This window comes from Kryptolebias marmoratus, linkage group LG13 (genome assembly GCF_001649575.2).
Source record: "Kryptolebias marmoratus isolate JLee-2015 linkage group LG13, ASM164957v2, whole genome shotgun sequence".
Classification (NCBI taxonomy): domain Eukaryota; kingdom Metazoa; phylum Chordata; class Actinopteri; order Cyprinodontiformes; family Rivulidae; genus Kryptolebias; species Kryptolebias marmoratus.
The window spans coordinates 9987887-10011662 of NC_051442.1; the positions used below are offsets into that span (position 1 = coordinate 9987887).

Consider the following 23776-nt stretch of genomic DNA (forward strand, 5'->3'; position numbering starts at 1 on the left):
CTGCTGAAGGAAACAGTAAAAAAGGCAATTGCAGTGTATTTATTTAGAAATATAAAATAGTTTTTCTTCTGCATTATTTAGGTTATATATTAAAAAAATTCTAAAAATTATTTTTGTTGTTTTATGTTTTAAATGACAAAGCATCAATATACAAATCCATTGGGATATATATTTAAAATCACCAGTAAGTGCAGGTAAGTATAAAAGAAATAAATATAGACCAATGTCTAAAAACAAAGATTATTCATTCAATCAATAACACATTTAGTGTTTTTGACAATATAAAGACTTCACAGCCGTTTTTGTTTAACAGTGCCACCTTTTTACCACCAAAATTAATAACACTTTTAATCTATGAAAGAGTAAATATTTGACACGACGCAATGCGTTTATAAGCCTTTGGTGATAATTTAAAATGATGATTTTTGAGACAGGCGCGTGTGCGTTTTACTTTGAAAGTCTCTCCTGGAAACTACTGATCTCGTTTCCGTTTAATTGACAGGAGTGCTTCGGTGGCTGCATGCTGCCATGAAAACCTGTCCCAAAACAGACCTATAGTTAGACTACAGCTCCTCGGTTTATTTATACGGAAGCTTCAGGGTTTCAGAGCGTTATTATGGATCTTCCGTGCGCGCAGTGGCAAAATCACGTCGCACAGAAATGGAGCAGACTCGATCCCGAGCTAAAGACTAAATTCACCTCACTACTTGACATAGATGATGTTTTTAAATTCGCTTTAAGTCTGACAAAGTAAGTATAGCTCATTTATCACAGTTTAGTCATTGATTACAAACAGTTATACCAGGAATAAGACCCTGTATTTACTCACAGCGGGGATGAAATGTCTTTGCAAGGCGGGATATTTGAACTGCTTTAACTTGCCTGTGTTGAACATAATCCTCAATAAATTTTCAGTGTTTCATTAAACCACAAATCCCTGCCAGTAAAAGGCTGAAGTCATCCCAGATGAAGGGTTCATTTGGTTTCTTTTTGTTTCCCAGCCAACATGATCTGGATTTGGTGCAGTCAGTTTCTGCAGGACGCTCAGTGAAGAAGGACAGAGAGGAAGCAGCCAAATACAGGGAGAGGGGAAACTCCTGCTTCAAGGCCAGAGACTACGAAACAGCAGCTCTGCACTATTCACAGGTGAGCTTAAAATAACGTTAACTATCAGACTGGTAGCCACGCGAAATCCCTCACACCTTGAGTTCACGTATACTAACGCTCCTCTTCTGCTGTCCCGATACAGGGGATATGTTTTGCCCCCCAGACTTCGGATCAGCTGTCTCTGTGCTATTCCAACCGCTCTGCTGCTCTCCTCCATCTGCAGCTCTACCAGGTGAGATGGCAAACCTTCAACACGTCCCTAATCGTGTGCTGTTCTGCTTCTAGGTTCCCTAATATCTGTTCTGCATCGTTCTGCTTTGACACCAGCTCAAATGAGCCTGTCTAACTCCAAAATACAGTCTCATTACTTTCTGAGCTACAACTCAAACAAAATGCATTTTGTGACTCAGTAGCCCATGGAGCTGTCTGATGACCTTTTCAGCCTCTGATATTCTTGTATAAGAAAGTAACACACTTGCTTTAATGTTTTGAATTAGCTCTTGTTAATATTGAGGGTAAAACTTGGTAACAACTAGGTAATGTTCTGAAAAGTTAAACTTCAGAAATAAGAGAATGTACTTATTTTTTTCTGCCCTGACTGCAGCACTGATCACACCTCTGATAGCTGCAGCATCAAGTCAGCAAATTAATTAACCTAATCTACCAGGGACTTTGGGCTGCTGTGTAAACACAAACTGAAAGAAGCCTTTTAAGGCACTTGGGGAGGAAAAAGTCCCCAAGAATAAAAGTAGTTTGGGTCAAAAATGCAGCTTCAGAGAGATTACTCTAACTCTCATCCAGATGTTTCTGGACCTTTTTACTTTTAAGCTCAGTTAAGGCCCAGTATTGCCTAATTGGTATAACCGTGATTATCTAAATGTTTTTCTCTGACTTGCCAGTAAAAAGAAACATACATTAGTCTTCCATTTTTGCATTTTCTTTTTCTTATCAAACTCTTATTGTTTTTTTCTCTCGGGTGGTTTGGATGAGCTAACTTTTCATCCAAGTCATTTCACTGCTGTTTGCAGAATCCCCTGAGAAGTGTTGAGGGTCATTTTCTGAAGGTGCCAGCTGACCCGATAAATCTGCAAATAGCAGAGATGCACTTCTGTTGTTCCTAAACTAAAAACTCCTCGCTCTGTCTGTGCTTTGAATTGTACTTTAGGAATAGCACGAGATAAGAGACAAATGACCACTTTTGAGTCCAGAACTCAATGAAAACATGTATATAGACGCTGATTCAAAATAGATTTATGCTATAATTATTTGAAAATGCAAACAAAACATCACACTGAAGCTATTACTGTAGAATAAGTTCTTTATAAGTTTGGAATTATTTTTGTTTTTTACATTTTACTCCTTTTCCTAGATTTTACAGCTTCTCACTCTCCAATTTTTCTGTTTTCCTCAGGAGTGCCTTGATGACACTGACAGAGCCGTGAACAGTGGCTATCCAGCTCATCTTTCACATAAACTACAGGACCGTCGCACTCTGTGTCTGAACCACCTCGCTGGATGTGAAAAGACAGGAAAACACGATCACAACTCTTCCTTGCAGATTGGTAAAGGTGCATCTGTCGGAAGTCTCAGATTTGGAATTTGTCCCCAAGCTTCTGTCGCCTACAGTTTGGGAAAAGGGCGACACCTGGTGGCTCAAAAGAGGATAGCAGCTGGAGAGGTGATTCTTACTGACAGGCCGTACAGCTGCGTCCTCATACCAGGAATGGAGGAGGTTCAAGGAAAGAGAGGAGGAGAAGTGATGTTTGGAACAGAGCACAGGCGCTGTCACCGCTGTTTAGCCAAGACTCTGTGTCTCGTGCCATGTGAGGGGTGCAGCTACAGCCGATACTGTACGGCTGCCTGTCAGAGAGCAGCTTGGAGAGAGCATCATCGCTGGGAGTGTCCACTTGGAGCAGATCTGATAGTGATGGGTGTGATGGCCCAGCTTGCCCTGAGGGTAACACTAAAGGCTGGGCTAGAAAACATCTTAACAGCATGTCAGCCAATCAGAGACAAGCACAAGAAGTCGGAGCCATGTCGTGACTCAGATCAGTCAGTTCTTTACACGCCATCTAACAGTGACCCTTACCTGACCGTGTTTCACTTGCTGCACCACATAAACAACCAAAGTGCTAGTCTGCGCTTCCTTTGTGCAGTTACCATAGCAACACTCTACTTGAAGCTCAGCAAGGAAGTTCCTTTTCCCGGATCCTCGTTATCAGATGGACCAAACATGGAGGGATGTGATGCAGAGTGGAGCTCAGAGCTTTTGGTGATGGGAAGTGCAAGTTTGAGGCACATGCTGCAGCTGAGGTGTAACGCTCAGGCAATCATCACTCTGCAAGACACAGGTGACTCATACAGATGTGTTCACACTTTGTATTAACTTTAATTAGGCCATCAGAATAAACAAAAAAACTGAACTGTAACTCATTTTCTGCTTAAAGCTTTAAAGCTAATGTTACCATGGTCAATAATATTGACGGATAATCTTTTTTGATAATTACATCCTTAGTTATTAATCTATTTGGGAGGAAACAGAGGGAAAAAAAGTTCTTTAGTTTCTGTTTATTTGTATCTCAACAGGAGCAGAAAACTCCCGAGTGCAGTCCAGGCATGAGATGCGTCTCGCCACGGCAATGTTTCCAACTCTCAGTCTTCTCAATCACTCCTGCTGTCCTAATACCAGCCTGGTGTTCAGCACTGGAGCTGCTGCTGATCCCTGTGGTTCCCACGAGTCTACAGACATCAGTGAAGGTCTTTCTGAAGATGAACACGAGGCTTGTGGAGTCACTGTGATGGTCAGAGCCGCAAGGGTTATTAATCCTGGGCAGGAGATCCTACACTGTTATGGTGAGAGCTGAGACTGAAAATTTGCATATTCATGATTCAAAAATTGGGGCAATTCATCATCTTTACCCATGAAAGAACACCTAACACTTTCCTGCCATACAAGCAATATCATTAAGATGTCATATTTTAATTTACTCAGTTATATGACTAGATATAAGTTGTAACTTGCTCAAACAATATCTTGTCTAACTACAACAAAGTTACTACTTTGGCTGTAACAGTGTTTAGGTTGTGGTTTTTTTTGTGTGTATCTTTCTAAGATAATAAGTGCATATATCTTTGTCATCAAGGTAATTCTACAAAGGTCATCTTTTTCTCAGGTCCTCACAGCGGTAGGATGGCGACCAAAGAACGCCGCCGCCTCCTGCAGGAACAGTACTACTTCCTGTGTCAGTGTGAGGCCTGCAACGTGCAGGAGGGCCAGCAGCAGCAGGACTGTACCAGAGGCGGCAGGATAGAGTCCGGACTGCTGTGTTTAAAGTGCAAAGAAGCTCTGAAGGTGTGTGATCAGTCTCATTTAACAGATTTATTCAGTAGTTTTATATGCACCTCACTGCTGCTGCCATATTTGCGCAAATCATTTCGGACATTTTATCTTATTTTTCAGAAAACCTGTGAAAGCAAAGGAGGTGATTTTACATGCCTGCAGCCAACTTGTGGTCATTGTATGTTTTCGGCAGAAGTGAGACAGAAACTGCAGGAGGTCAGGGTTGCTCTGGAGAGAGCGGTAGAACTCATGGAGACAGAAATGCCAGGTGATTGTAAAAAAAAAAAAACAAAAAAAACTGCATCCAAATTACTAAAGCAGCACACAAATATAATTATGAGTTTTTGTCATGTTGCTTTTCTACTCTTCCCTTCAACCAGACAAGGCTCTGCGACTACTGAAAAAGACAAAGAGTCAGTCTGGACTGATCCTTGGAGAGACGCACCCTCTGCATGGGGAGCTGGCTGATGCTACAGCCAGAGCATACGCTTCCATGGGTGAGCATCCGTTTAGGTTCATTTTCTGAAAAACAATGGTATGCTCGTGATATATTTGTATGTGAGCAAAAAGAGCAAAAAAATAAACTTTAAACTTATCATTTAAAGACCTTAGTCCTGGGCAGGTGGTGTAGTTCAGCTGGAGCTTGATGAGGTGCAGAGCTCAGATGTGGAACGAGGTGTGGTGCAGGATTCACGCTGAAGCTGAGACAGAGGACCTGCAATAAGAAATCTAATAATGACCTAGCTTTTTGTTGTGATAGGAAAAATAGTTTTCAGGTTTTTAGTAAAGGTTTTTTTCCATTAAGGAATGTGCAAATACATTCCATCCAAGGTGTGTAGACCCAGAGACGGTGCTTCTTAGTTCTCAGTTGTGGTTATACATTCCAGTAGCACTTGCTGAAACACAGGATGGTCTGCTGAGTCCATGTCAGGCCAGTTTATGGGCTGTGTGATGGATGTGGCAGAATCTAAAGAAGAGACCGCTTGGTCTATAGTTTGGTCATTTCCTGCTGTCATCAATGGTGCATCGTGAGCAAAAGCAGAGGGCGTCTCGGGAACAAACAAAACTTTAATAACTTGACCAAAGCAAACAGGAAATGACACAACAAGACACACGTGGATATACAGCAGATATGACGAGAAACTGAGGAAAAACAGGAGTATATACGCTCCTACATACCAGGGAAGACTGGTAAGCTCAAACAGGTGATATACAGAGCAGGTGGTGGGATGAGGAGCTGAGGACATCAAGAGGGTGCGACAAGAATTAGTTTTTTTTTTTTTTTAAAAACAACCAGTGATTGTTGATAACATGTCCTGGTATGTTTTAAATTTTCATGTCAATCTCTTATGGCAACTCAGTTCTCAATTTTAGACAAAGAACAAAAAATGCCTCAATAAAATGTTTCTATTGTCTATCTTGTTATGGAGAAATGACTCTGGGGCGAGAAAAAAATCAACCACATAATTTGTTTGAACCACAAATAGATTTATTTGAACCAGGGGAAACAGAAAAACAAACATTAAATGTAAATTTTAATCACTGACAACAATATAGATGTAAAAGAAAAACTATGTCGAGACCGATTAATTGGCAGACTGATTTTAATTGGTCAAGATTGGCCACTTAAAAAAAAAAGGCTATTGTTCACATCTGTGCATACTTAATCAATTACCAAGTACAAAAATGAAGAAAATAATAAAGTCAAACATTTTGATTTTATTAAAATTTTACAACCCACTAACAGAGCTAAGTTCCACACCAATACGACAGCTTTTTAGTGAAATTATCCTCATAAAAAAAAAAAAAACAGCTGTTGTCTCACGTTTGTCAGGACTCGACAAAACGTGTTCAAACAAGAACATGATCCAAAAAAATGTTTTCAGTTTTTCAACTCGTGTTAAACAATTACTTGTGATGATCAGCTGTTTTACTGAGGATTGTCGAGATATTTAAAGAAACATACAGAGCATCAAATCAAATCTCCAACAATTAATTTCATGACATGAAACAATAATCATCAAGTAAAAATGTTTGATCAAAAATCGGGACGAAACTCACTGACCCTTCAGTGAACTTTGTTTATGTGAGTTTACAGAACTTAGCTGTGCTTCCAGCACCGTAAACCCAAAGTCCAGCATAGAGCGGCTGAGTGAATGTGGTCTGGACTCTGTGGAGGAGAGTCATGGTGTCAGAGACGCTGTAGAAGGACAGAATTCCTGCACTGTGATCCAGGTACACTCCTACTTTAGAGGACTTAAGGCTTGACATAGAGGTAAAGATGTTATTGTGCAAAAATTGATAACAATCACAGAAATAATATAATGCCCAAGATTTGTCATTGCGTCCAAATCCACAGTCACTTCCACCCCCTGCTCTGTTGATATTCTTGTAGGTGACTGCAATATAAACCACTGTTCCATATTCTACCTCCCAGTAGCAGCGTCCTGTCAGACTCTCTCTACTCATAACTTGATTCCAATTAGTGAATCTGTTTGGGTGACTAGAATAGGACTGATGTTGTCCAGTAAATGACACCTTCCTGTTCCCCTCTGACAGTACCAGCTGTGTGTGTGCTGTGTTTGGATCCAGTGTGAGTTCACATGAATATTTTAAGAAGTCAGCTCTGCTCTTTGTCTCCGGTTGTGACAGTAAAACATCCACGTCAGTGAGCGTCAGTGAGATGTTTGTCCAGTTGTCTCTCAGAACATCCTGTAGTTTGTCTCTGAGCTCTAACGCAGCTGATGTCACGTCCTTGAAACCCCTCCAAGGACGGATGTTGATGCTGGATGAGTGTGTAGACTCGCTGAGTGCTGACACTGAGGGGTAATTGCGCAGAAACTGGTTGGGATCCTCCGTGTTTGAGAGCCGCTTCAGCTCGGCGTCCTCCCTTTTCAGCTCAGTGATCTCCCGCTCCAGCTTCTCCTGAACCTCTTTGACTCGACTCACCTCAGTTTCCTGCTGGGACCTAATCTGCTGCTTCACATCAGAGAGTCTGTCCTGGATGAGACGGATCAGCTCAGTGAAGATCCTTTCACTCTCCTCCACTGTTTTATCAGCAGTCTGATTGATGGTCTCCACCTCTTCTTGAAGCAGCTTCACATCTTTCTCATTGTCCAGGATTTTCTGAAGGATTTTGTCTCGTCTCACCTTGAGCTCGCTCTGCCTCTCAGTCCTCTCGGCTGCAGCTGAAACCAGGTCGTGGCCTTTATGTTCATCCACAGAGCAGAGGTAACAGATACACTGCTGATCAGTACGACAGAACATCTTTGTCAACTCGTTGTGAAGGGAGCAGACATTCTCCTGGAGGTTCTCAGAGGGTTCCACCAGCACGTGTTTCCTAAATGTAGCTGAGTCATAATGAGGCTGAAGGTGTTTCTCACAGTAAGAGGCCAGACAAACTGAACAGGACTTGATGGCTTTCAATTTTCTTCCAGCGCAGACATCGCAGGCCACTTGTTCAGGTCCAGCGTAGCAGTGATCAGCAGGAGCAGCTCGGAGTCCTGTCTTCTTTAGCTGCTCCATTAAAACTGCTAACATTGTGCTTTTCTCCAGGACAGGCCTCGGTACGAAGGTTTTCCTGCATTGGGGGCAGCTGTGGATTCCTTTCTGGTCCTCTTCATCCCAGAAGCTTTTAATACAGTTCATGCAGTAGCTGTGTCCACAGGGGGTAGTGACTGGCTCCTTCAGTAGATCCAGACAGATCGAACAAATGAAGCTTTCCTGGTCCAGCTGAACTCCTTTCTGTGCCATTTTACCTCTGAAACAGTGACTGTGTGTGTGTTTCACTTCCTCGAAAATGAAACTGGATTCAGCTCTGATCTACAAATCACGTGTTAGTGCAGACAGAGGAGCCTATGAGTGCTCACATTTACCACCTGTTGGTTACACCCATCTTCAAACTGCAGATCTAAAGAGGAGGGAACCAGGAAGTATGTGAACAGACTGGAGCTTCTGCGTTCAAAAGTAGGAAGAAGAGGGAGGAATATCGGGCGCTCATTTCAGTAAGGGGAGTGGCCTGTAAGAAAACTCCTTATATGAAAATCTTGTTCACTCCAACTGGAAAGCTTTAAATGTTATTTCAGCTTTTGTAGTCCCTTTTATCAGTTTAGTTGAACATTTTATCATTTAAGTTTGTTTTTGTGTTTACAAGAATTTAGCTAAAGCTGTAGAGATACAGTCATCGGAAAAAATAAGTCTTTCAATTTTAGGATTTTTACCAGGTTAGAAAAATTTTTAAATCCAATCTCAATTGTATATTTATTTAACAGATATGAAGATAAAATGAAAAATCTGCTTGTGAAAACTTCCCATAAATCAACAGTCTGTATAACCACCATTAGCAGCAATAGCTTAAAAAGTAATTTTCTGTGTGACTTTATCTGTCTCTCACAGAATTGTGGAGGAATTCTGGCCCGCTCTTCTTTACAACAATAGTTTCATTTTATTGAGGTCTGCAGACATTTGTTTCTGCACAGCTCTCTTAAGGTCTCACCACAGCATTGTAGTCAGGTTGAGGTTCTGGACTGTGACTGGATCATTGCAGCACCTTGATTCTTTTTGCTTTTTCAGCCGTTCGGTTGTAGATTTACTGCTGTGTTTGGGAATATTGTCCCGTTGATTCATGACCCAGCTTGGTCCAAACTTCAGCTGTTGGACAGATGGCCTTACATTTGACTCTAGAATACAGACGATTTCATGGTTGACTCAACAGCACCAAGGTTTTCAGGTTTTATGGCTGCAGCTCAAGCCCAAAAAACAATAGTTTTGTGGCTCATTTATATGCAACTTTGCAAACCTTTTTTTTTTTTGTTGTGGAAAAAAAGAGACTTTCTCCTGCAACCGTTCTAAACAAGTCATACATGTTCAGTCTTTTTCTAATTACCCTGTCATGAACTTTAACGTTTAACCTGCTAACTGAGGCCTGTGGAATCTGAGATGTAGCTTGTGTTTTTTTTTGTCATTTCTCTGAGCACTGCACGGTCTGGCCTTGGGGTGAATTTGCTGGGACGTCCATTCCTGGAAAGACTGGCAGCTGTCTTAAATGTCCTGATATATGAAACCCTAGAGTTAAAAGAGGGTGAACTTTTTTTTATCATGATTGTAATAAAATGAAAATAAGCTCATTGTAATTGACTTACAGTATTTTTACTCTGGAGATTTGTCCATAAGTATGTGATTGGTGACAGATATACTTCCCATACTATTGTGTTTGCACAATTTTACATTTATGCCTATTTATGTGCTTACATATTTAGAAGAGAAGCAAAGATTGCTGAGTGCGCAGCAATATGAATTTCTCCTCTCAGGGCCTGTTTAAAGGATTATTCTGCAGTAATTGGTCATCCTCTCAGTCCCATTGTTTCTGCAGGGGACTGGAAAAATGCAGCACTACATCTGGAGCAAAGTGTTGTAGCTACTGGCTCCCAGTATGGAGAAGACAGCATTGAACTGGGACAGCAGCTTTTCAAACTAGCTCAGCTCCACTTTAATGGGTCAGTAAGTCCTAAAGCAAAATGTTGTTTTTTTCAGCATGTGGTGTAGAATGTGTAGCCTTATCCCAAGTTCCAGTGTTTAATTTTGTTGATTGATATGATGAGTAGAAATATCAGATTTTTTTTCTCCTCTTCTTAACCCAGTGGTGCCAGAGGTGCAGCCCTTTCTGTCATTCCTAAGGTCAGACAAATCCTCTCCCTTCACTGTGGACCAGACTGCCCTGAACTACAGGAACTGAAGGCCATGGAGGAATGTCTGCAAGGGTAGACCTACGTGACCATGCATAAAATCCAAATATAGTTTTGTATTTGAATAAAATGATCAAATATGAAAATTTTCTCATTGTAATTTTTATGTGTCAAGAAACAGTTATGTTACTGTTTGTAAGCACTTGTGTGTGTGTGGGGTGTGTGTGTGTGTGTGTGTGTCATACTGTATCCATCAGTAACTTTAATTTCATGCTTCAGTGCATGACTTATGGTCTCTCCCTCTAAGACAACTTATGCACCAGAGACTTCCAGGTTTCATGTACTGCGATTGAACAAGAATAAAATGTCTTTGTTTTTGTTTTTTTTATAATCGCAAAATTTTTACACTTTTTTTTAATGTTGTTTAGAAGTTTATAAAATACTTATAAGCACGTGAGTGGATCTATAAAATAGCAAATATTCTCTGATTCTGTCCACACGTGTGCATCCTGCTGACCTTTAGATGGCAGCAGCTATCCGCTGACTAATTCAATTTCATGCTCGAATGGCTGGGAAGCAAGATGAAGCTCTGACTCTTGAACCCACATGTATGTCCCTCAACACCTTCAGCTGAAAAGTCTTAACAGGTCAGTTTTGTTCAAAAGCACCAATTGTGCATAATGAAGAGGTCAAATCAGTGGAAGGACTTTAGGAAAGGTTTGGTAGTTTTAAGTAAAGAAGGAAAACTTGTGATGAGAGAAAAGACAAAAATGTGATTGCAGCTTGAGATATCATTAGCAGTATTTGAAGGGCAGCCAAATCGACAGATGTGTCATTGAAAGATCAAGAAAGAAGACAACTTTTCTAATTATTCTGGCATATGGGGGAAATAAAGTAATTTCTGAATTTATGACTTATTCAAGATCAACTCTGAATTAACAAAATATCAAGAGGATTATTCAAAACAGACTTTATCACTGAGTCTTTATTGAAACTTAAAACCTCTCATGCCAAAGTTTCTAACTAAAATCATCTTTTCCTGATGTTTTGCTGTTTTGGTGGCCATTTTTGAATTGGATTGATTCCTAATGTTAATCAGCTGTAGACATGCATCCACTCTCTTTTTTTCATTAGAATTTCAATCAAACCTGCCTATTGATTCATGACATTTTACTAAAGGACAGTGTTGGCACCAGCAATTAATGCAAAAGTTTTAAGCAAAACTTGCAGCTCTCTGATTATGTATTAGAGATGATGTTCATCTATGACCACTTCAAAGTTTAGTTTGGTATTTGTAAAACTGTCTGAGTCGTAGCCATTTTTGTGTTTCTGAGCAGTTTTGGCTTTGATTTTGTAGAAAATGTTTTTTGTGTCCGGTTAGTTAAAATATTAGAGTTAAAAAGAGGCTGAACTTACTTTGTTTTCATGGCTGCACTGAGAAGTAAATCTGTTGGATTTCAGATCACTATTATGAGATAGTGATTTGTTCTTGTTTAGATTGTTTTTACAGTTGAGGCTAAAAACATAGATGTGGTCAGTGCAATACGTTGCTCAGCAAGAGCAGTTTCAGGTTTTTCCTCTAAAAAATTTAAAAAAGTTATATTGTAAAGAACTAAATATTTAACGGAAAGCAAAATTCAGCAACCACAAAATGTTTTTAACGGAATATTTTAAAGGAATACTCTCAACAGTTTTACACTTTCGACTGAGTTGGGAAAGAAACCACACAACCTGCTTGTTGCCGATTTCTGTCAGAAAATCCCCTCATGTTCCCTCCCATATCCTGTTAGTTAGATGAGTCCCTCGCTCTTCACTCTGAAAGCTTCAAACCTCTCAAATTCTCCAGTGTCTCCATCTACATTTAAGTGGATTTGTTACTTTAGTCAGTCTTCTCGGCGCTCCGTCTTTCAGCTCTCTCTCTCTTTCTCTCTCTCTCTCTCTTTCTCTCTCTCTCTCTCTCTCTCTCTCTCTCTCTCTCTCTCTCTCTCTCTCTCTCTCTCTTCACAGCAAAGGAAATCTGATACATGATGCAGATGATGGTAATGTACCTGGGCTCATGTAAAAATAAAATCCTCATTATTCCCATGCACGGACAAGGTTATTATGAAAACGGCCTGGCAGTAAATCATGATCTGAATCCAGATTTCATGTTAAACACAGTGACAAAGCCTTTAAAAATGGTTTCAGTCTCGCTTTAGAGCAAAAATAGAAACATTGCAGCATTCAAATCATTGTTAAAAATAGAGAACGAAAGCTTGTGGGTTGAATCAGAATGACAGTTTCTGTATTAGAGGGAGAGAGGAGCTAAATTTGGCAGGTGTGCGTGAGACATGTGTACGCCACAGGACAAGGTGAGCAAACTGGGCAGCAGACCCACTATCCTGCACAGCCTGTTAACCTTGAAGCGGCACAGAAACGCACAACGAAGAGTAAAGCTGCATGAAACCCTCAAAGTTGGAGTTTGATTGGCTCTTCAGCCAGCAGATGGTGCGACCCTGAGGACGGCGATAATGGACTGTCAGTCTATTACTTCAGTCCTGATTCATATGAGCCTTTTAGCACCATAACTGAACAGGAGTTTGTCATACAGAGAAATGGCAAAATGGAGTAAAAACCAGAACTCTTGGCTCCTACAAATGACTTTATTTTTCTACATGGGCAGCATTTATCTGACATGGACTGGAGCCACATGTTCAACACTAAAAAAATCACATAAAAGGCTCTTCTGGATTCTGCTTATGCCACAAATAAATATTAATACCCTGTTGGACGTTGTCACTCATGAACTCAACTTCGTTGGTATTTTGTATCTGCGAGCTAGGAAATTCACCAAAAAGAAGTAATAGAGGTTTAAGCAAAATCTTTCAGCAGTCAGAATTAAAAGGATAAATCAGCCATTTTGTGGAAAGGTCCTGAACAATTATCTTATTTGTTGAAGACAGCTCTTTGAACTGCCTGAGTGCAGAAAAATAAAGTTGAAGTCTGGCAGAACCTCTTGTCTTAAAACAGCCCCAGCCTTCATAGTTTTATAGTGGTTCATGAACGCCCCTTTTTTAAACCTTTACATCAACATCAGTTTTACATTCCAGGATTATTTACAGAGTTATATGGTTATTTGCTGGCACAAAAAGCTGTATCAGCAGTTAGCTGTAGCACTTTCATGCAGCCTGGGGTACATCTGGCAGGGACTTTATAATTTTTCTGTCAGAATAAATATGTAATGCCAATTTGGCAGCGGGGTAATAGTTTATAAAATAGTATTTGTATGAACAGTTTTAAAGTTTTAAAGATTGTATTAATTAGTCAGCATCCCTGTCTAATTAGTGACCTGATTAAAGGCCCAGTGTTCCTTGACGCAATGTGTAAAGCCTTTCATGCCAGAGCTTTAAATGAGGATCATCTTTCTATGTTGAAAAATGATTAAACCGAGCCTGTTTTAGGCAAATCTCGAGAATAATGTTATGTGTGATCTCAAGCAGTATTACGAGATCTGTTTGTGCTTGATGGATGTTAGGGATGATTCTCATCTAATACCACACCAGCTTTTAGCTCAGCATGTCTGAAAAAGGCTGAGCTATTGCAATTTTTGACTCCCAAAGTTAATCGGTTCTAGATGTACATCCGATGATTACTTTCTGAGAGTTATATCAAAATGTGCTCAGTGGTTCGTGAGATGTTTTGCATTTTCATAGAGGCCCTCTTCCATTCTTGTATATTCTTACCTGTTCTGATGTTTCCACATATAAAAGCTTAATATTGCTGAAATTAGTCATCCAATTTTGGAAGCAATAACCCAGGCGATCTATCTCAAACTTTTACAACTAAATAAACAATGTTGTGGAAGAAGTTGCCTTTGGGCTTTGTTTATAACCTGTGGTCTCCGCACATCTCTCTGCCAGCTGATACCTAATATTGTGATTTGCCAATTTTTTTTTTCTCCCTAAAGAAACACACGCTGTCTGTTTATCAGTGTCAAAAACTGGCAATTTTTACAAAAGGATTGTTTTGTTTACTTTTTTGTCTAAGTTATGTAATGATAGTTTGATCGAATTCTAAAACTTTACCACAAGCACCTGATAAATCTCATCATGACCATAAAAGCTAAAATTAGATGTCTCCTTCTTGATCCTCTCCCCGATAGAAATAATGACCTCTAGTTAGTAATTTTCTCCACTGTAATAAATGTCACATAATCTCCTCTTCTGTGCCCATTCCCTCCTTTCCCGTGCATATGTCACGTTCAGTTCTCCGTCATAATGGCAGGAGTATTTTCAGCACCGTGGAGAAACATGGATGGATGATGAAGCCATTTACCCTCCTGACTGCTCATGCTTCTTGTTCACCCGCTTTCCCTTAATTTAATGAAATGTGAGCCTTCATTGCTCTTCATACAGAAATGAGCTTTTCACTTTCTCCTTTTCTCCTTTCACAATAAGAGCATGACCTTAAAAAAAAAGATTTGGTGACATTTTTGAGAATACTTTAGGAGGAATACAGTTGTCAGAGGTCTCCTTAGTCAGTTACTCCCATAAATCAAGGTCACAGCTAAATGCATCTTTCCTTGTTACATCAATAATTGTAACAAAAATGTTGCAATACTCCTTGTTATTTTAAAATCAAAACAACAACAAAAATATTAAAACTGCTTCATTTCAATCCAATTAAATATATTCTTTCACTGAAGACTCAAAAATTATTTCCTGAGAGATGCAACATTCTTTGAGAAATAGTCTTTTGTTGTTGTTGAAAGTAGAGATGCAGCTTTGAGAAATATTTTATTAAACTAACTAACTTTTAATAAAACTACAAATGGCACTCCAAAAAAAAAACAGTAACATGCCAAAGACATGAAGTGTTTTGAACGGCTGGTATTTGCTTATATAAAGGACTCAATTGACATCTCGATGGACCTCCAGCAGTGTACCTACAGGAAGAACCAGTCTGTGTCCGATGCAGCATCAGCTGTTGTCCCCTCTGTCCTCTCTCATTTGGAGGGCAGGGACTTGTATGTCAGATTGCTTTTCCTGGATTTTAGGTCTGCGTTTAACACTATTATCCCACAGGCACTTGCTAATAAGCTGCTGCTGCTGGGGTTGGAACTATTGATGTGCAACTGGGTCCTAGTTTGGCAAAAACAGTTTGGCAAAAACAAAAGAGATGGTGGTGGACTTCAGGAGGAGGGCACACACGCCCTCTCCCATCTTCTTTGGGGGAGAGACTGTGGAGCTGGAGTTCACAATTAAATACTTGAGACTGCACCTGTCCAGTGACCTCACATGTGCTGCAAACACAGCCAGTATTACGAAAAAGGCTCACCAACACCTGTATTTTATGAGAAGGCTGAAGCAGGCCAGCCTCAGTGCTGCTGTGCTGCCTTCTTTTCATCGATGTGTGGTGGCGAGTGGGCTGACCTTTGGTATAACTGCTCTGGGACTGACAAGAAGGCGCTGCAAAGAGTGATTAAATCTGCTCAGAGACTCTTAGAAACCAGTGTCCCTTATTTAGAGGACATTTACATCAGCAGATGCAGGACCAGAATAGTGAACATCATGAAGGACCCAACCCACCCTGACAATGAACTGTTAACCTTCCTTCCCTCAGGCAGGAGGTTGCACAGCCTGAAAGCTTGCACAACTAGGTTCAACAGCAGCTTCCACCCAGAGGCTGTGAGGCTCATGAACTCTTGGTTTTAACCTGTACTCTGTACTTTTACTGTTGTGTTTATTGTTCTTTCTGTGTTTTTAATTGCTATTTATTTTTAGTCACGATCACCAAGATCATAATCACCAGAAACCACCATTTTTTCCCTAGTCACTTTTCAGAACTGCAACCTGTAAAAGCTGTGACGTTCTTTGGAACCTGAAGAAGGCTGAAACATGGCCACCGCTGATTAAAATTCACAAGCTGAAGCCTCAACTTTGGGCCAAGTAATAACTGGAGCCAGATTTTTTCAAACGTTTTTTGGGCAGAGGCAATGAGAGTGAGTCTTAGTGGATGGAACATGATGGATTACTTTTAGACATAAGGCATCACTTCCTGTCAGACACCAGGTGGAGGAAGAGTAATGGTATGGGCTGCTGTCATTATGAATGAGCTAGTTTGACCTTTTGAAGAGATTAACTGAAAATCAACTCTGATATCTGCCATTTCCAGAGGACATTTTTTACGAGCTCTAACACAGAAATAAGCCTGAAACACCCCAGTGTTGTGATCTTTGTGCAGAATGGGACCTTGATTGTTAGCAAAGATGGCAGAAAAATAACCAGGACCTTTATCTTTGCTTGTTTTAAATCCTCTCTGGTACTTGTGAGTTTTGTCTTTAACAAGAGGTTTACAGTGGATAGACGATGTGTTTCTTTCAGTGGTATTGGATGCTACATTAAGCAAATGTGATCAACAAACTAATTCTAGCAGTGGGCTTAGTTTGGAGGCCTAAAATAATTAGAGCTTTACAAAACAATTTAAACTCCTTTAATATTTGTTGTGTAATAACCAATTTCCTCTTGGAAGACTAACAATGCATGTCTCAAAAGCTACACAAGCATTAATTATTAAAAAATGAGACACAAGAGTGCTAGACTCTGGACTGTGTGCGTCCATCTTGTGGCGTCCTGCTGCCTGGAGTGTGGAGAGCAGCAGCAGTTTATCCTGAAAAGTTCACCCTGACTGTGGGCGGAAGCGACGAGCGATCTGGCTGCTGATGGATGGTGGGAAGTAGAAAGTTTGATTGCCCGTTTCTGTCCCGCATAAATATTGTCTTTTTCTTTGCCCCTTCAGGACTGCCTGAGGACAGGGGATGATTTATTAGGAGATGATGATGGAGTGATGCAAGGCCGTCAAGAGAATCATCCTTTTTCTTTCTTTTCCTTAGTTACCACAGTTTACTGTCTTTGAATAATCCTGTGCTGACATGTAAAGAAGAAGATTTAACACGCTGTCACTTGATTATCCGATGACCTCTGCCAACTCTGGAAACTGAAAACCTTGACTTTAACCAAATCCAAACTCTGACCCTGACACGATGTTATCCCTGGTTCCTTCTTTAAAGATAAACTAGGCATCAAATACCCACTGGACTCTTATCACAAGCATAAATTCTTTTAGAGCAGAAACTTTTTTACTGTCAACCTATAGCCATGTGGTTGAAAGTTGAGTATCTGCAGTGCAGGGCTGTATGGAAACAAAATTTGACCAAAATGAGACTCAAGGAATAGAGAAAAATCCAAGGTCTTGACCTTAAACATGTCCAGCAAGCACTTTGACTGATTAACCCCTCTCTAACAAGACTGGCGGTCTTGCCCTGAGTCAGACGGATGATTCACTTTCCAAGGTGTCACTGATACGTTTCACCCCTCAGCAGGAGTGTCTTAGCAGTTGTGGGGGCTTCAGTATCATCACTTGCTGACAGTCAGAAGGACACACTGCGGTCACTTGAACATCAGATATCAAGCGTTTTGTAATTCAATCTAAACAAAGACAGTGCATCCCAAGTATCCATATCCATTTGTTTGTTACATGATCGTTAGAAAACCAGTGTTCACCAGGAAGGGAGGTAAACCAATCCTAAGGGCTGTGGGAGGAGTCATTATGTAAGGCTAACTGTTAAAGGATCTTTTGGAGGTTACTGTACAGAGTGGCACTCGATTTCATGAGCTTCAGATGTTTAAACAAACAGGACAGGAAAAAGTTATGAGTAATGTAAAAACATTTTAGACCAAGGTAATGTCCCACTGTTCCTGAAGGATTATTGAGTGTTTCTGAGATACTTTGTAACTCAGCCTTAATATCTTCACGGGATATGAAGTATCTGAATCAAATGATTGTTGAACGGCATCTAATTGGTCTGATCTTCAGCACTCCCTGTACTATTAATTTCAAGATTGAATTGCATTCAGATCTTAAACAACTGATGATATGAAAGGACTCAGTGTATACACCATAAAACCCAGGGAATTTGGAACTTCATCTAAAGAGATAGTTCATATATTTGAAGAGAGGTTTGGTGGAAATGTTATGAACAAATAAATGTAAACCTGTAAATAGCTTTTTGAACAACCACAGTTTTGTTAAATAGAGTTCAGTTCTGACAGGATTGACGAGCTAATGGCAAATCAGAGCAAAGCCAAGACCAAAGTGGATTACTGATGTCTCAAGACTACGAATTTTATAGCGGTTTATCAAAATGCTCAGTTTTAAACCCTAACATCATTGTCAGTTTTATAATACACAGGTAATTCCTGCAGAAATAGTGTAGTATTACTGCTACTGCACAATAAGTGCTACAGCTAGCTGTTGTTGCTTTTAGTTTTGTTTGCAAGTAATCATTTGATCAACCAATCAAATCACTTTATTCAATTTTAAAATAAAGTACTTTACTTAAAGTAATACTTTAAAGATTATAAACCACATATTTTTTTTGGCTGGGAACTGTAATTGTATTTTGGCAAGTAAAAGAAGAATCACTTTTTTGTCCATTTTAATGTTTTTTTTTATATTTATGAAAATATAATTCTTTTCATATAAAATAAAACAATTTCAAAGTAGAAAGGTTTTTTTTTAAAGTCAAGTAAAGAGCCTTATTCATCCCTTTGGGAAGAAGACATTTATGTTCATTTTAAGGTATAACAAAAAGTGCAAATTTTACAACAATATTACAGCTTTCTATTTAACTGCAAACATGATTGTCAGAATAAAAGTCAGAGAATGAAGCAGAGTGAACTGAGAACAAAACAATACACTGTCAAACAAAAGATCAATAACTTATATCAGCAGCAAAGCAAAAAAGCTATTTACAGGTGGGCCTGATTTAAAGTGGATAGGCCACAAGATTTAACATAGCTTGTAAAACCCATAGAAAACTGAAAATGTTTATTAGTACATTGTTCCTGTTGTCAGTAGAAAAATATTGTGGCAGTTAAGTAATCAAACCAATCTGCTGAATTACTGAAACAACAATCTGTATTCAAAATATTAACAATTCCCACTGGGACAGCTGAAATGGCTACAGACACTGCAACCTCATGAAACATGAGAATTAAACCATATACACAGAATTTGTAATGTGCAGGTATAGTTCACAGAAAACATAGGGTTAAAAAATCAAACCTTGAACACTGCCAAGAATAATTTAAGTTATTTTGAGATTTGTTTAATTTAATTGTTAGCCTGGAAGAGTCTTTATCACTCGCTGCAATTACAACAAAAGCAAGTTTTAAAAGTTGAGTTTTGAGATATTGGGTGCGATCACACATAATGTTACTTTCAAGATTTGACTAAAAGAGTTAAAACTCCATCATTTGCAAGATACAATGGTCTTAGTTTTGAACTCTGATGCGAAAAGCAATGGGCGATTTGCAAGGCCAAGTCTTTAATTCTTCATGTGTTCGAAAAAAACAGAATATTTCTCTTATACATACTTCCTTTCTAAGTGTCTGGCTGAATTTTAAGATTCTGTCCACACTTATAAACTCAGCGATCATCATAATTTTCCACTCTGGACACAGAGAGTGATCATCAGCTACAGCTAACTTGTCTGACTGAGTGATTTGGTTTTGTTTGGCCAGTTTTGTCTGTCTGGTTCTGGCTCACTCCATTACCAGTCTAAATGACTAATTAATGGTCCAGAGACAGATGACACCAGCTCCTTGAGATCCATTTACACCCCCATCCAGTCCACCTCTCTTCTTCACTTCAGCCCTCTCCGTTCTCTCCCCCCACCTTCCCCTCATTTCTTATTCATTTGGTGGTGGACTGTTTGAGGAGCAGCCCTGCCGACAGACCGGTGGACAGATTGAGGGACAGGTGGAGCAGACTGCAGAGCTGCATTTGATATAGGAGGAAGGTGGGTCGTATGTCACCGTCTTTACTGAAGGAGAGATAGATTGACCCTGATCTCCGCCTCCTTCCACACCCTGCACTCTTTTCTGGAGTGTTTTATGTCACGTTTGATGAATCCTTTTATGTGTAAAAGGCAGCTTTAGTGGTTGGTACAAATTCCTTCAACTACATATCCCAGCTTCCTATTAATGGTAAATAATATGCTGTATCAAACATCCATAATGTGATCTAAGAAGACAGATTAAAGGTTTTACATGAAAACAGTAACTCACTAAATGAATTACTTTGTTTTGCAAAAATGCAGTGTGAATGCTGAGTGCTGAATGACTTTGTTGAAATTTAGTAAAGAAACTGAAACTGGGTTGTTAAAGCTAAAAGCAACAAAACACTTGCAAAAAACTAAATGAAGTTAGAGGCTAGCAAAAGTAAAATGTAGCAAAATGCTAGCTATAGCAGCAAAAGGTAAGCTTAGAGTAACCAAATGCTAACTAAAAATAGAAAAACCGACTTGTCTTAACCATAAGAGATTATACACATATTTAGGCATTGTTGATTAACCATCATATTGTTGATTGGCAGGACTAATGTTGCATCTTTGCTTCATTCACTCACTCATACACTTTCTTGAATTCTCATGGATCTAAGCACCAAGCATCCACCCTCAGGCCACAAAGACTTCTTCTATAGTTTGTAAGTGTTACATGTATGCAGGTGTCCTCAACTTGGAATATATTGAAGTCAGTTTATTTATTATGAGTAGGATTCCCATGTGTCAGTCATATAACAGCTGGAAGGGCAGTGAAGGAAATGAGTAACTGTCAAAACAAGGTCACTGAATGTGAGAGAAAACCTAAATGTGAATATGAGTGATAAAAAGTGATAAGAACTTGTTTTAAGCTTTCTTAAGATTGTTTAGTAAAATACTGGTTTTCAATTAATTATTTCCAGTTGTTTTGTTTCTGTTTGGGGACATAAGACACCATATTAACATAGTCTGAAGGTTGTTTATGGCTTTTGGTCTATAGTTTTTGCCTATGAGTGTCCTACAGGTATCACAAATACATGTAATTGTGTGTCCATGTAGTCAAATGTAGTCCAAGAATATATACCTTACCATGTAATTACATACAGAACTAAAACGGAATCTAATTTAGCATGTGAATCATTTTTTTCAGAAACAAGATATGCTCCAAGATGGAAAGAAAACTCAACTGACAACATCACTGGTAACTAGACACATGTACGTGTACACACATACACACACACACATACATACATACACATACTATCACTGTAGTCAGGAGACAGGGATGTGCAACCTGGGGTAAATCAATTACGAGGTTCACTGTCAAATTGAAGTGCCCGCAGAGGGCACCATAACGATATCAGCAGCAGCCTGTGAAAACAGCCACCACTAAATCAGCTCTCTGCGCAGGAAGATAGAGCCAATGTCTGGGGAACAGGCGGGGTGGGGGGTGGGGGGGTGTCTATGAGGAGAGAAGAATGACTGAGCAGATGTCCCTTTTTTTTTGTTCCGAGGAATAAATATTGATGTTAATATAGCTCTTTGTGCTTATCAGGAGCGCCAGAACTCAGGTCACTTTCCATCATTTGCACACTTGTTCTATATCATGTCACTGTGTCTCCCTTTCACATTTTACAGCTCTCCTAGTGTCTATATTTACACTCCAACCTTGACCTTTTGTCCTTTAGTTCCTAGGGGAGTGATTTGGAGTAATGTATGTGCCAAGAGTGAGATGAAAAGACCAACCTTTCTGTCACCTCCCTTTCTGTTACTTCATTTTATACAGCAAGTAGTTTCAATGAGTCAGTTATGACAAAGCTGTTTGTAATCATAAAATATGATTCAGTTTAATAACTGTGGAATAATAAATACCAAACCGATATGGATACTATTCAGAGGATTTGACACATTTCGGTAATTTGAAAACTACAAAGTTTAGTTGCCAACATCGATTTCTAACTCAGTTTTTTATAGCATACACTTGGGAAACCAATGTCCAATTTTTTTTAGAGAAAGCTGAAATGGTTAAAGCAACACTTCAGATTTTTTTTGAAGTGTGATTTTGTGGAAAAAATTATGAACAACTAGAGACATTGAATTTTCTGCAAATGCATGGTGAAACCTGAGAGCTGAATGACTTGGCTGAGATTTCCTGAACATGAAACAGAGTTGTTCAAGCTAAAAGAACTAAAGCACTAGCTGAAAGCAAAAGGCTAGCTAAAACTAGTAGAACACTAGCTAAAAGATACAAGCAGAAAAACATTACCTCAAAGATATAAGTAGTAAAATGACAGCTAAAAGCTAAAAAAGCCGAGCATCAGATAAAAGCTGAAATGAGCAAAACACCGGCTCAAAGGTAAAAGAAGCAAAACTGTAGCTCAAAAGTAGCAAAATGCTAGTTAATACCTAAAAGTTGCAAACAGCTAGCTAAAAATAGCAAAACTATAGGAACTATTGGAATTTTGTTCAACTATAAGAATTTTAGACAAACAACTGCTATCAAACTGACCAGGAGTGATTTTTTACCAACATCTCAAAGACTTGTAAGAAAAATAAGTTGATGTTTGTAAAACAGTGCTCTGTTGCAGCCAACAAGAGTACTTTTTACAAAAAGAGTATTTTTGCTTCCTCTCTGACCCAACATCTGACACTGGATGACTCTGTTCATTTTTATATCCAATCTCTGCTCAGAACCGTCTGCCATGTTCTGCCATCTGGAGGTATCCATGGTGCTGAACCACAGGTCATCTTTGTTTGTTTTTTTCTCTCTCTTCATCTTCATGCCTCTGTGGTTCATAATTTATTTCTTTTCCCTTTCAAATAAAATTATATTGGTTTCCTTTTCTTTGCTCTCTTTGTTTTGGAAAGCGTGGAGCTGTCCTTGGTGCTGAAAAGCCTGTCTTGCTTATCATTTTGTTATCAATTTTGTTCTTTCTCATTTCTAATGAATTATTAAATTGTTTACAAATCATCCCAGCAAAAAAAAAACATGTTGGCTAGGGGAAAATATTTTGAAAAGTCAAATTAATCTTTATCTTTTTTCTTAGGATGAAGGAGGAGTTGAACTCAGCACATTAATATTCCACGACACCTTTATACCGAAACCAGACAGTTTTAAAGCATTAATCACTCTACTCTAATTAACAAAATCTCAAGTTTTAAAGCAGTTTCATCTTCTTAAGACAAAATGACAGATAGCACCTCCAACCCACCCACCAGTCCAGCAGCAAAAGGTGATTCAGAAGCAGCATATTTATTAAAACTAATTGATTTGTTTGTTACATTCATAGACATAAAGAGTGATTAATTCTGCAGAAGTGGGTTTGTTTTTATATATTGCTTTTAAAAATTGATGGGAAACAGCAACTGACTCATGCCCCATTAAATAGGCTTCACTGTTTGCACATAAATTTAAAAACTAATTTGCAACGAACCAAACAAGCCATAAATTATGTCTTTATTAAATGAAACAGGGCTTAAAAAGAAAGGGAAAAAAACAACAAATACTACTGACTTTGAGTTTAAATAATCATCCAACCTTCAAGTTCCTATAAACAATGGTTATTATTGTTGTTTAACTTGGGGAGAGCAGAATAGTTATCATCCAATACTGAAGGCAAAGCGGTGACAGTGTTTTAATCCATGTCTGTGTGTGAGTGTGTATTTGCTGGTCTGTAGTGTTAGCAAAATATTTTATGAACCACTGCACAGATTTTAATGAAACTCCCAAAAAATTTTCATTGGATGCACATCTACAAGTGATTATCTTTTGGAGTCAACACC

The 23776-nt window shown here is 39.1% G+C and overlaps 2 protein-coding genes across 5 annotated transcripts; one reads left to right on the forward strand and one right to left on the reverse strand.

The window, feature by feature from the left end:
- The first annotated feature begins 491 nt into the window (after positions 1–491).
- smyd4 (SET and MYND domain containing 4) lies at positions 492–23717 on the forward strand. 4 transcript variants are annotated; one of them, XR_001809132.3, is made up of 10 exons: positions 492–750; positions 1002–1146; positions 1250–1339; positions 2519–3458; positions 3694–3960; positions 4281–4459; positions 4568–4715; positions 4828–4944; positions 9802–9942; positions 10087–10228. XR_001809132.3 is itself a non-coding variant. In XM_037979066.1 (10 exons), exons 1-10 carry the CDS (start codon positions 617–619, stop codon positions 22882–22884), a joined length of 2271 nt encoding a protein of 756 aa, XP_037834994.1. In that variant the 5' UTR covers positions 492–616; the 3' UTR covers positions 22885–23717. The 4 variants fall into 4 exon arrangements, 3 of the variants coding, with proteins under 3 accessions (XP_037834994.1, XP_017292773.1, XP_017292772.1); XM_037979066.1 differs by lacking the exons at positions 9802–9942; positions 10087–10228 and adding exons at positions 21144–21194; positions 22685–23717; XM_017437284.3 differs by lacking the exons at positions 9802–9942; positions 10087–10228 and adding exons at positions 21144–21208; positions 22685–22747.
- LOC108248487 (tripartite motif-containing protein 16-like) lies at positions 5684–8333 on the reverse strand. Its single transcript, XM_017437287.3, has one exon. It carries the CDS (start codon positions 8198–8200, stop codon positions 6530–6532), a length of 1671 nt encoding a protein of 556 aa, XP_017292776.1. The 5' UTR covers positions 8201–8333; the 3' UTR covers positions 5684–6529.
- Positions 23718–23776: the final 59 nt, after the last annotated feature.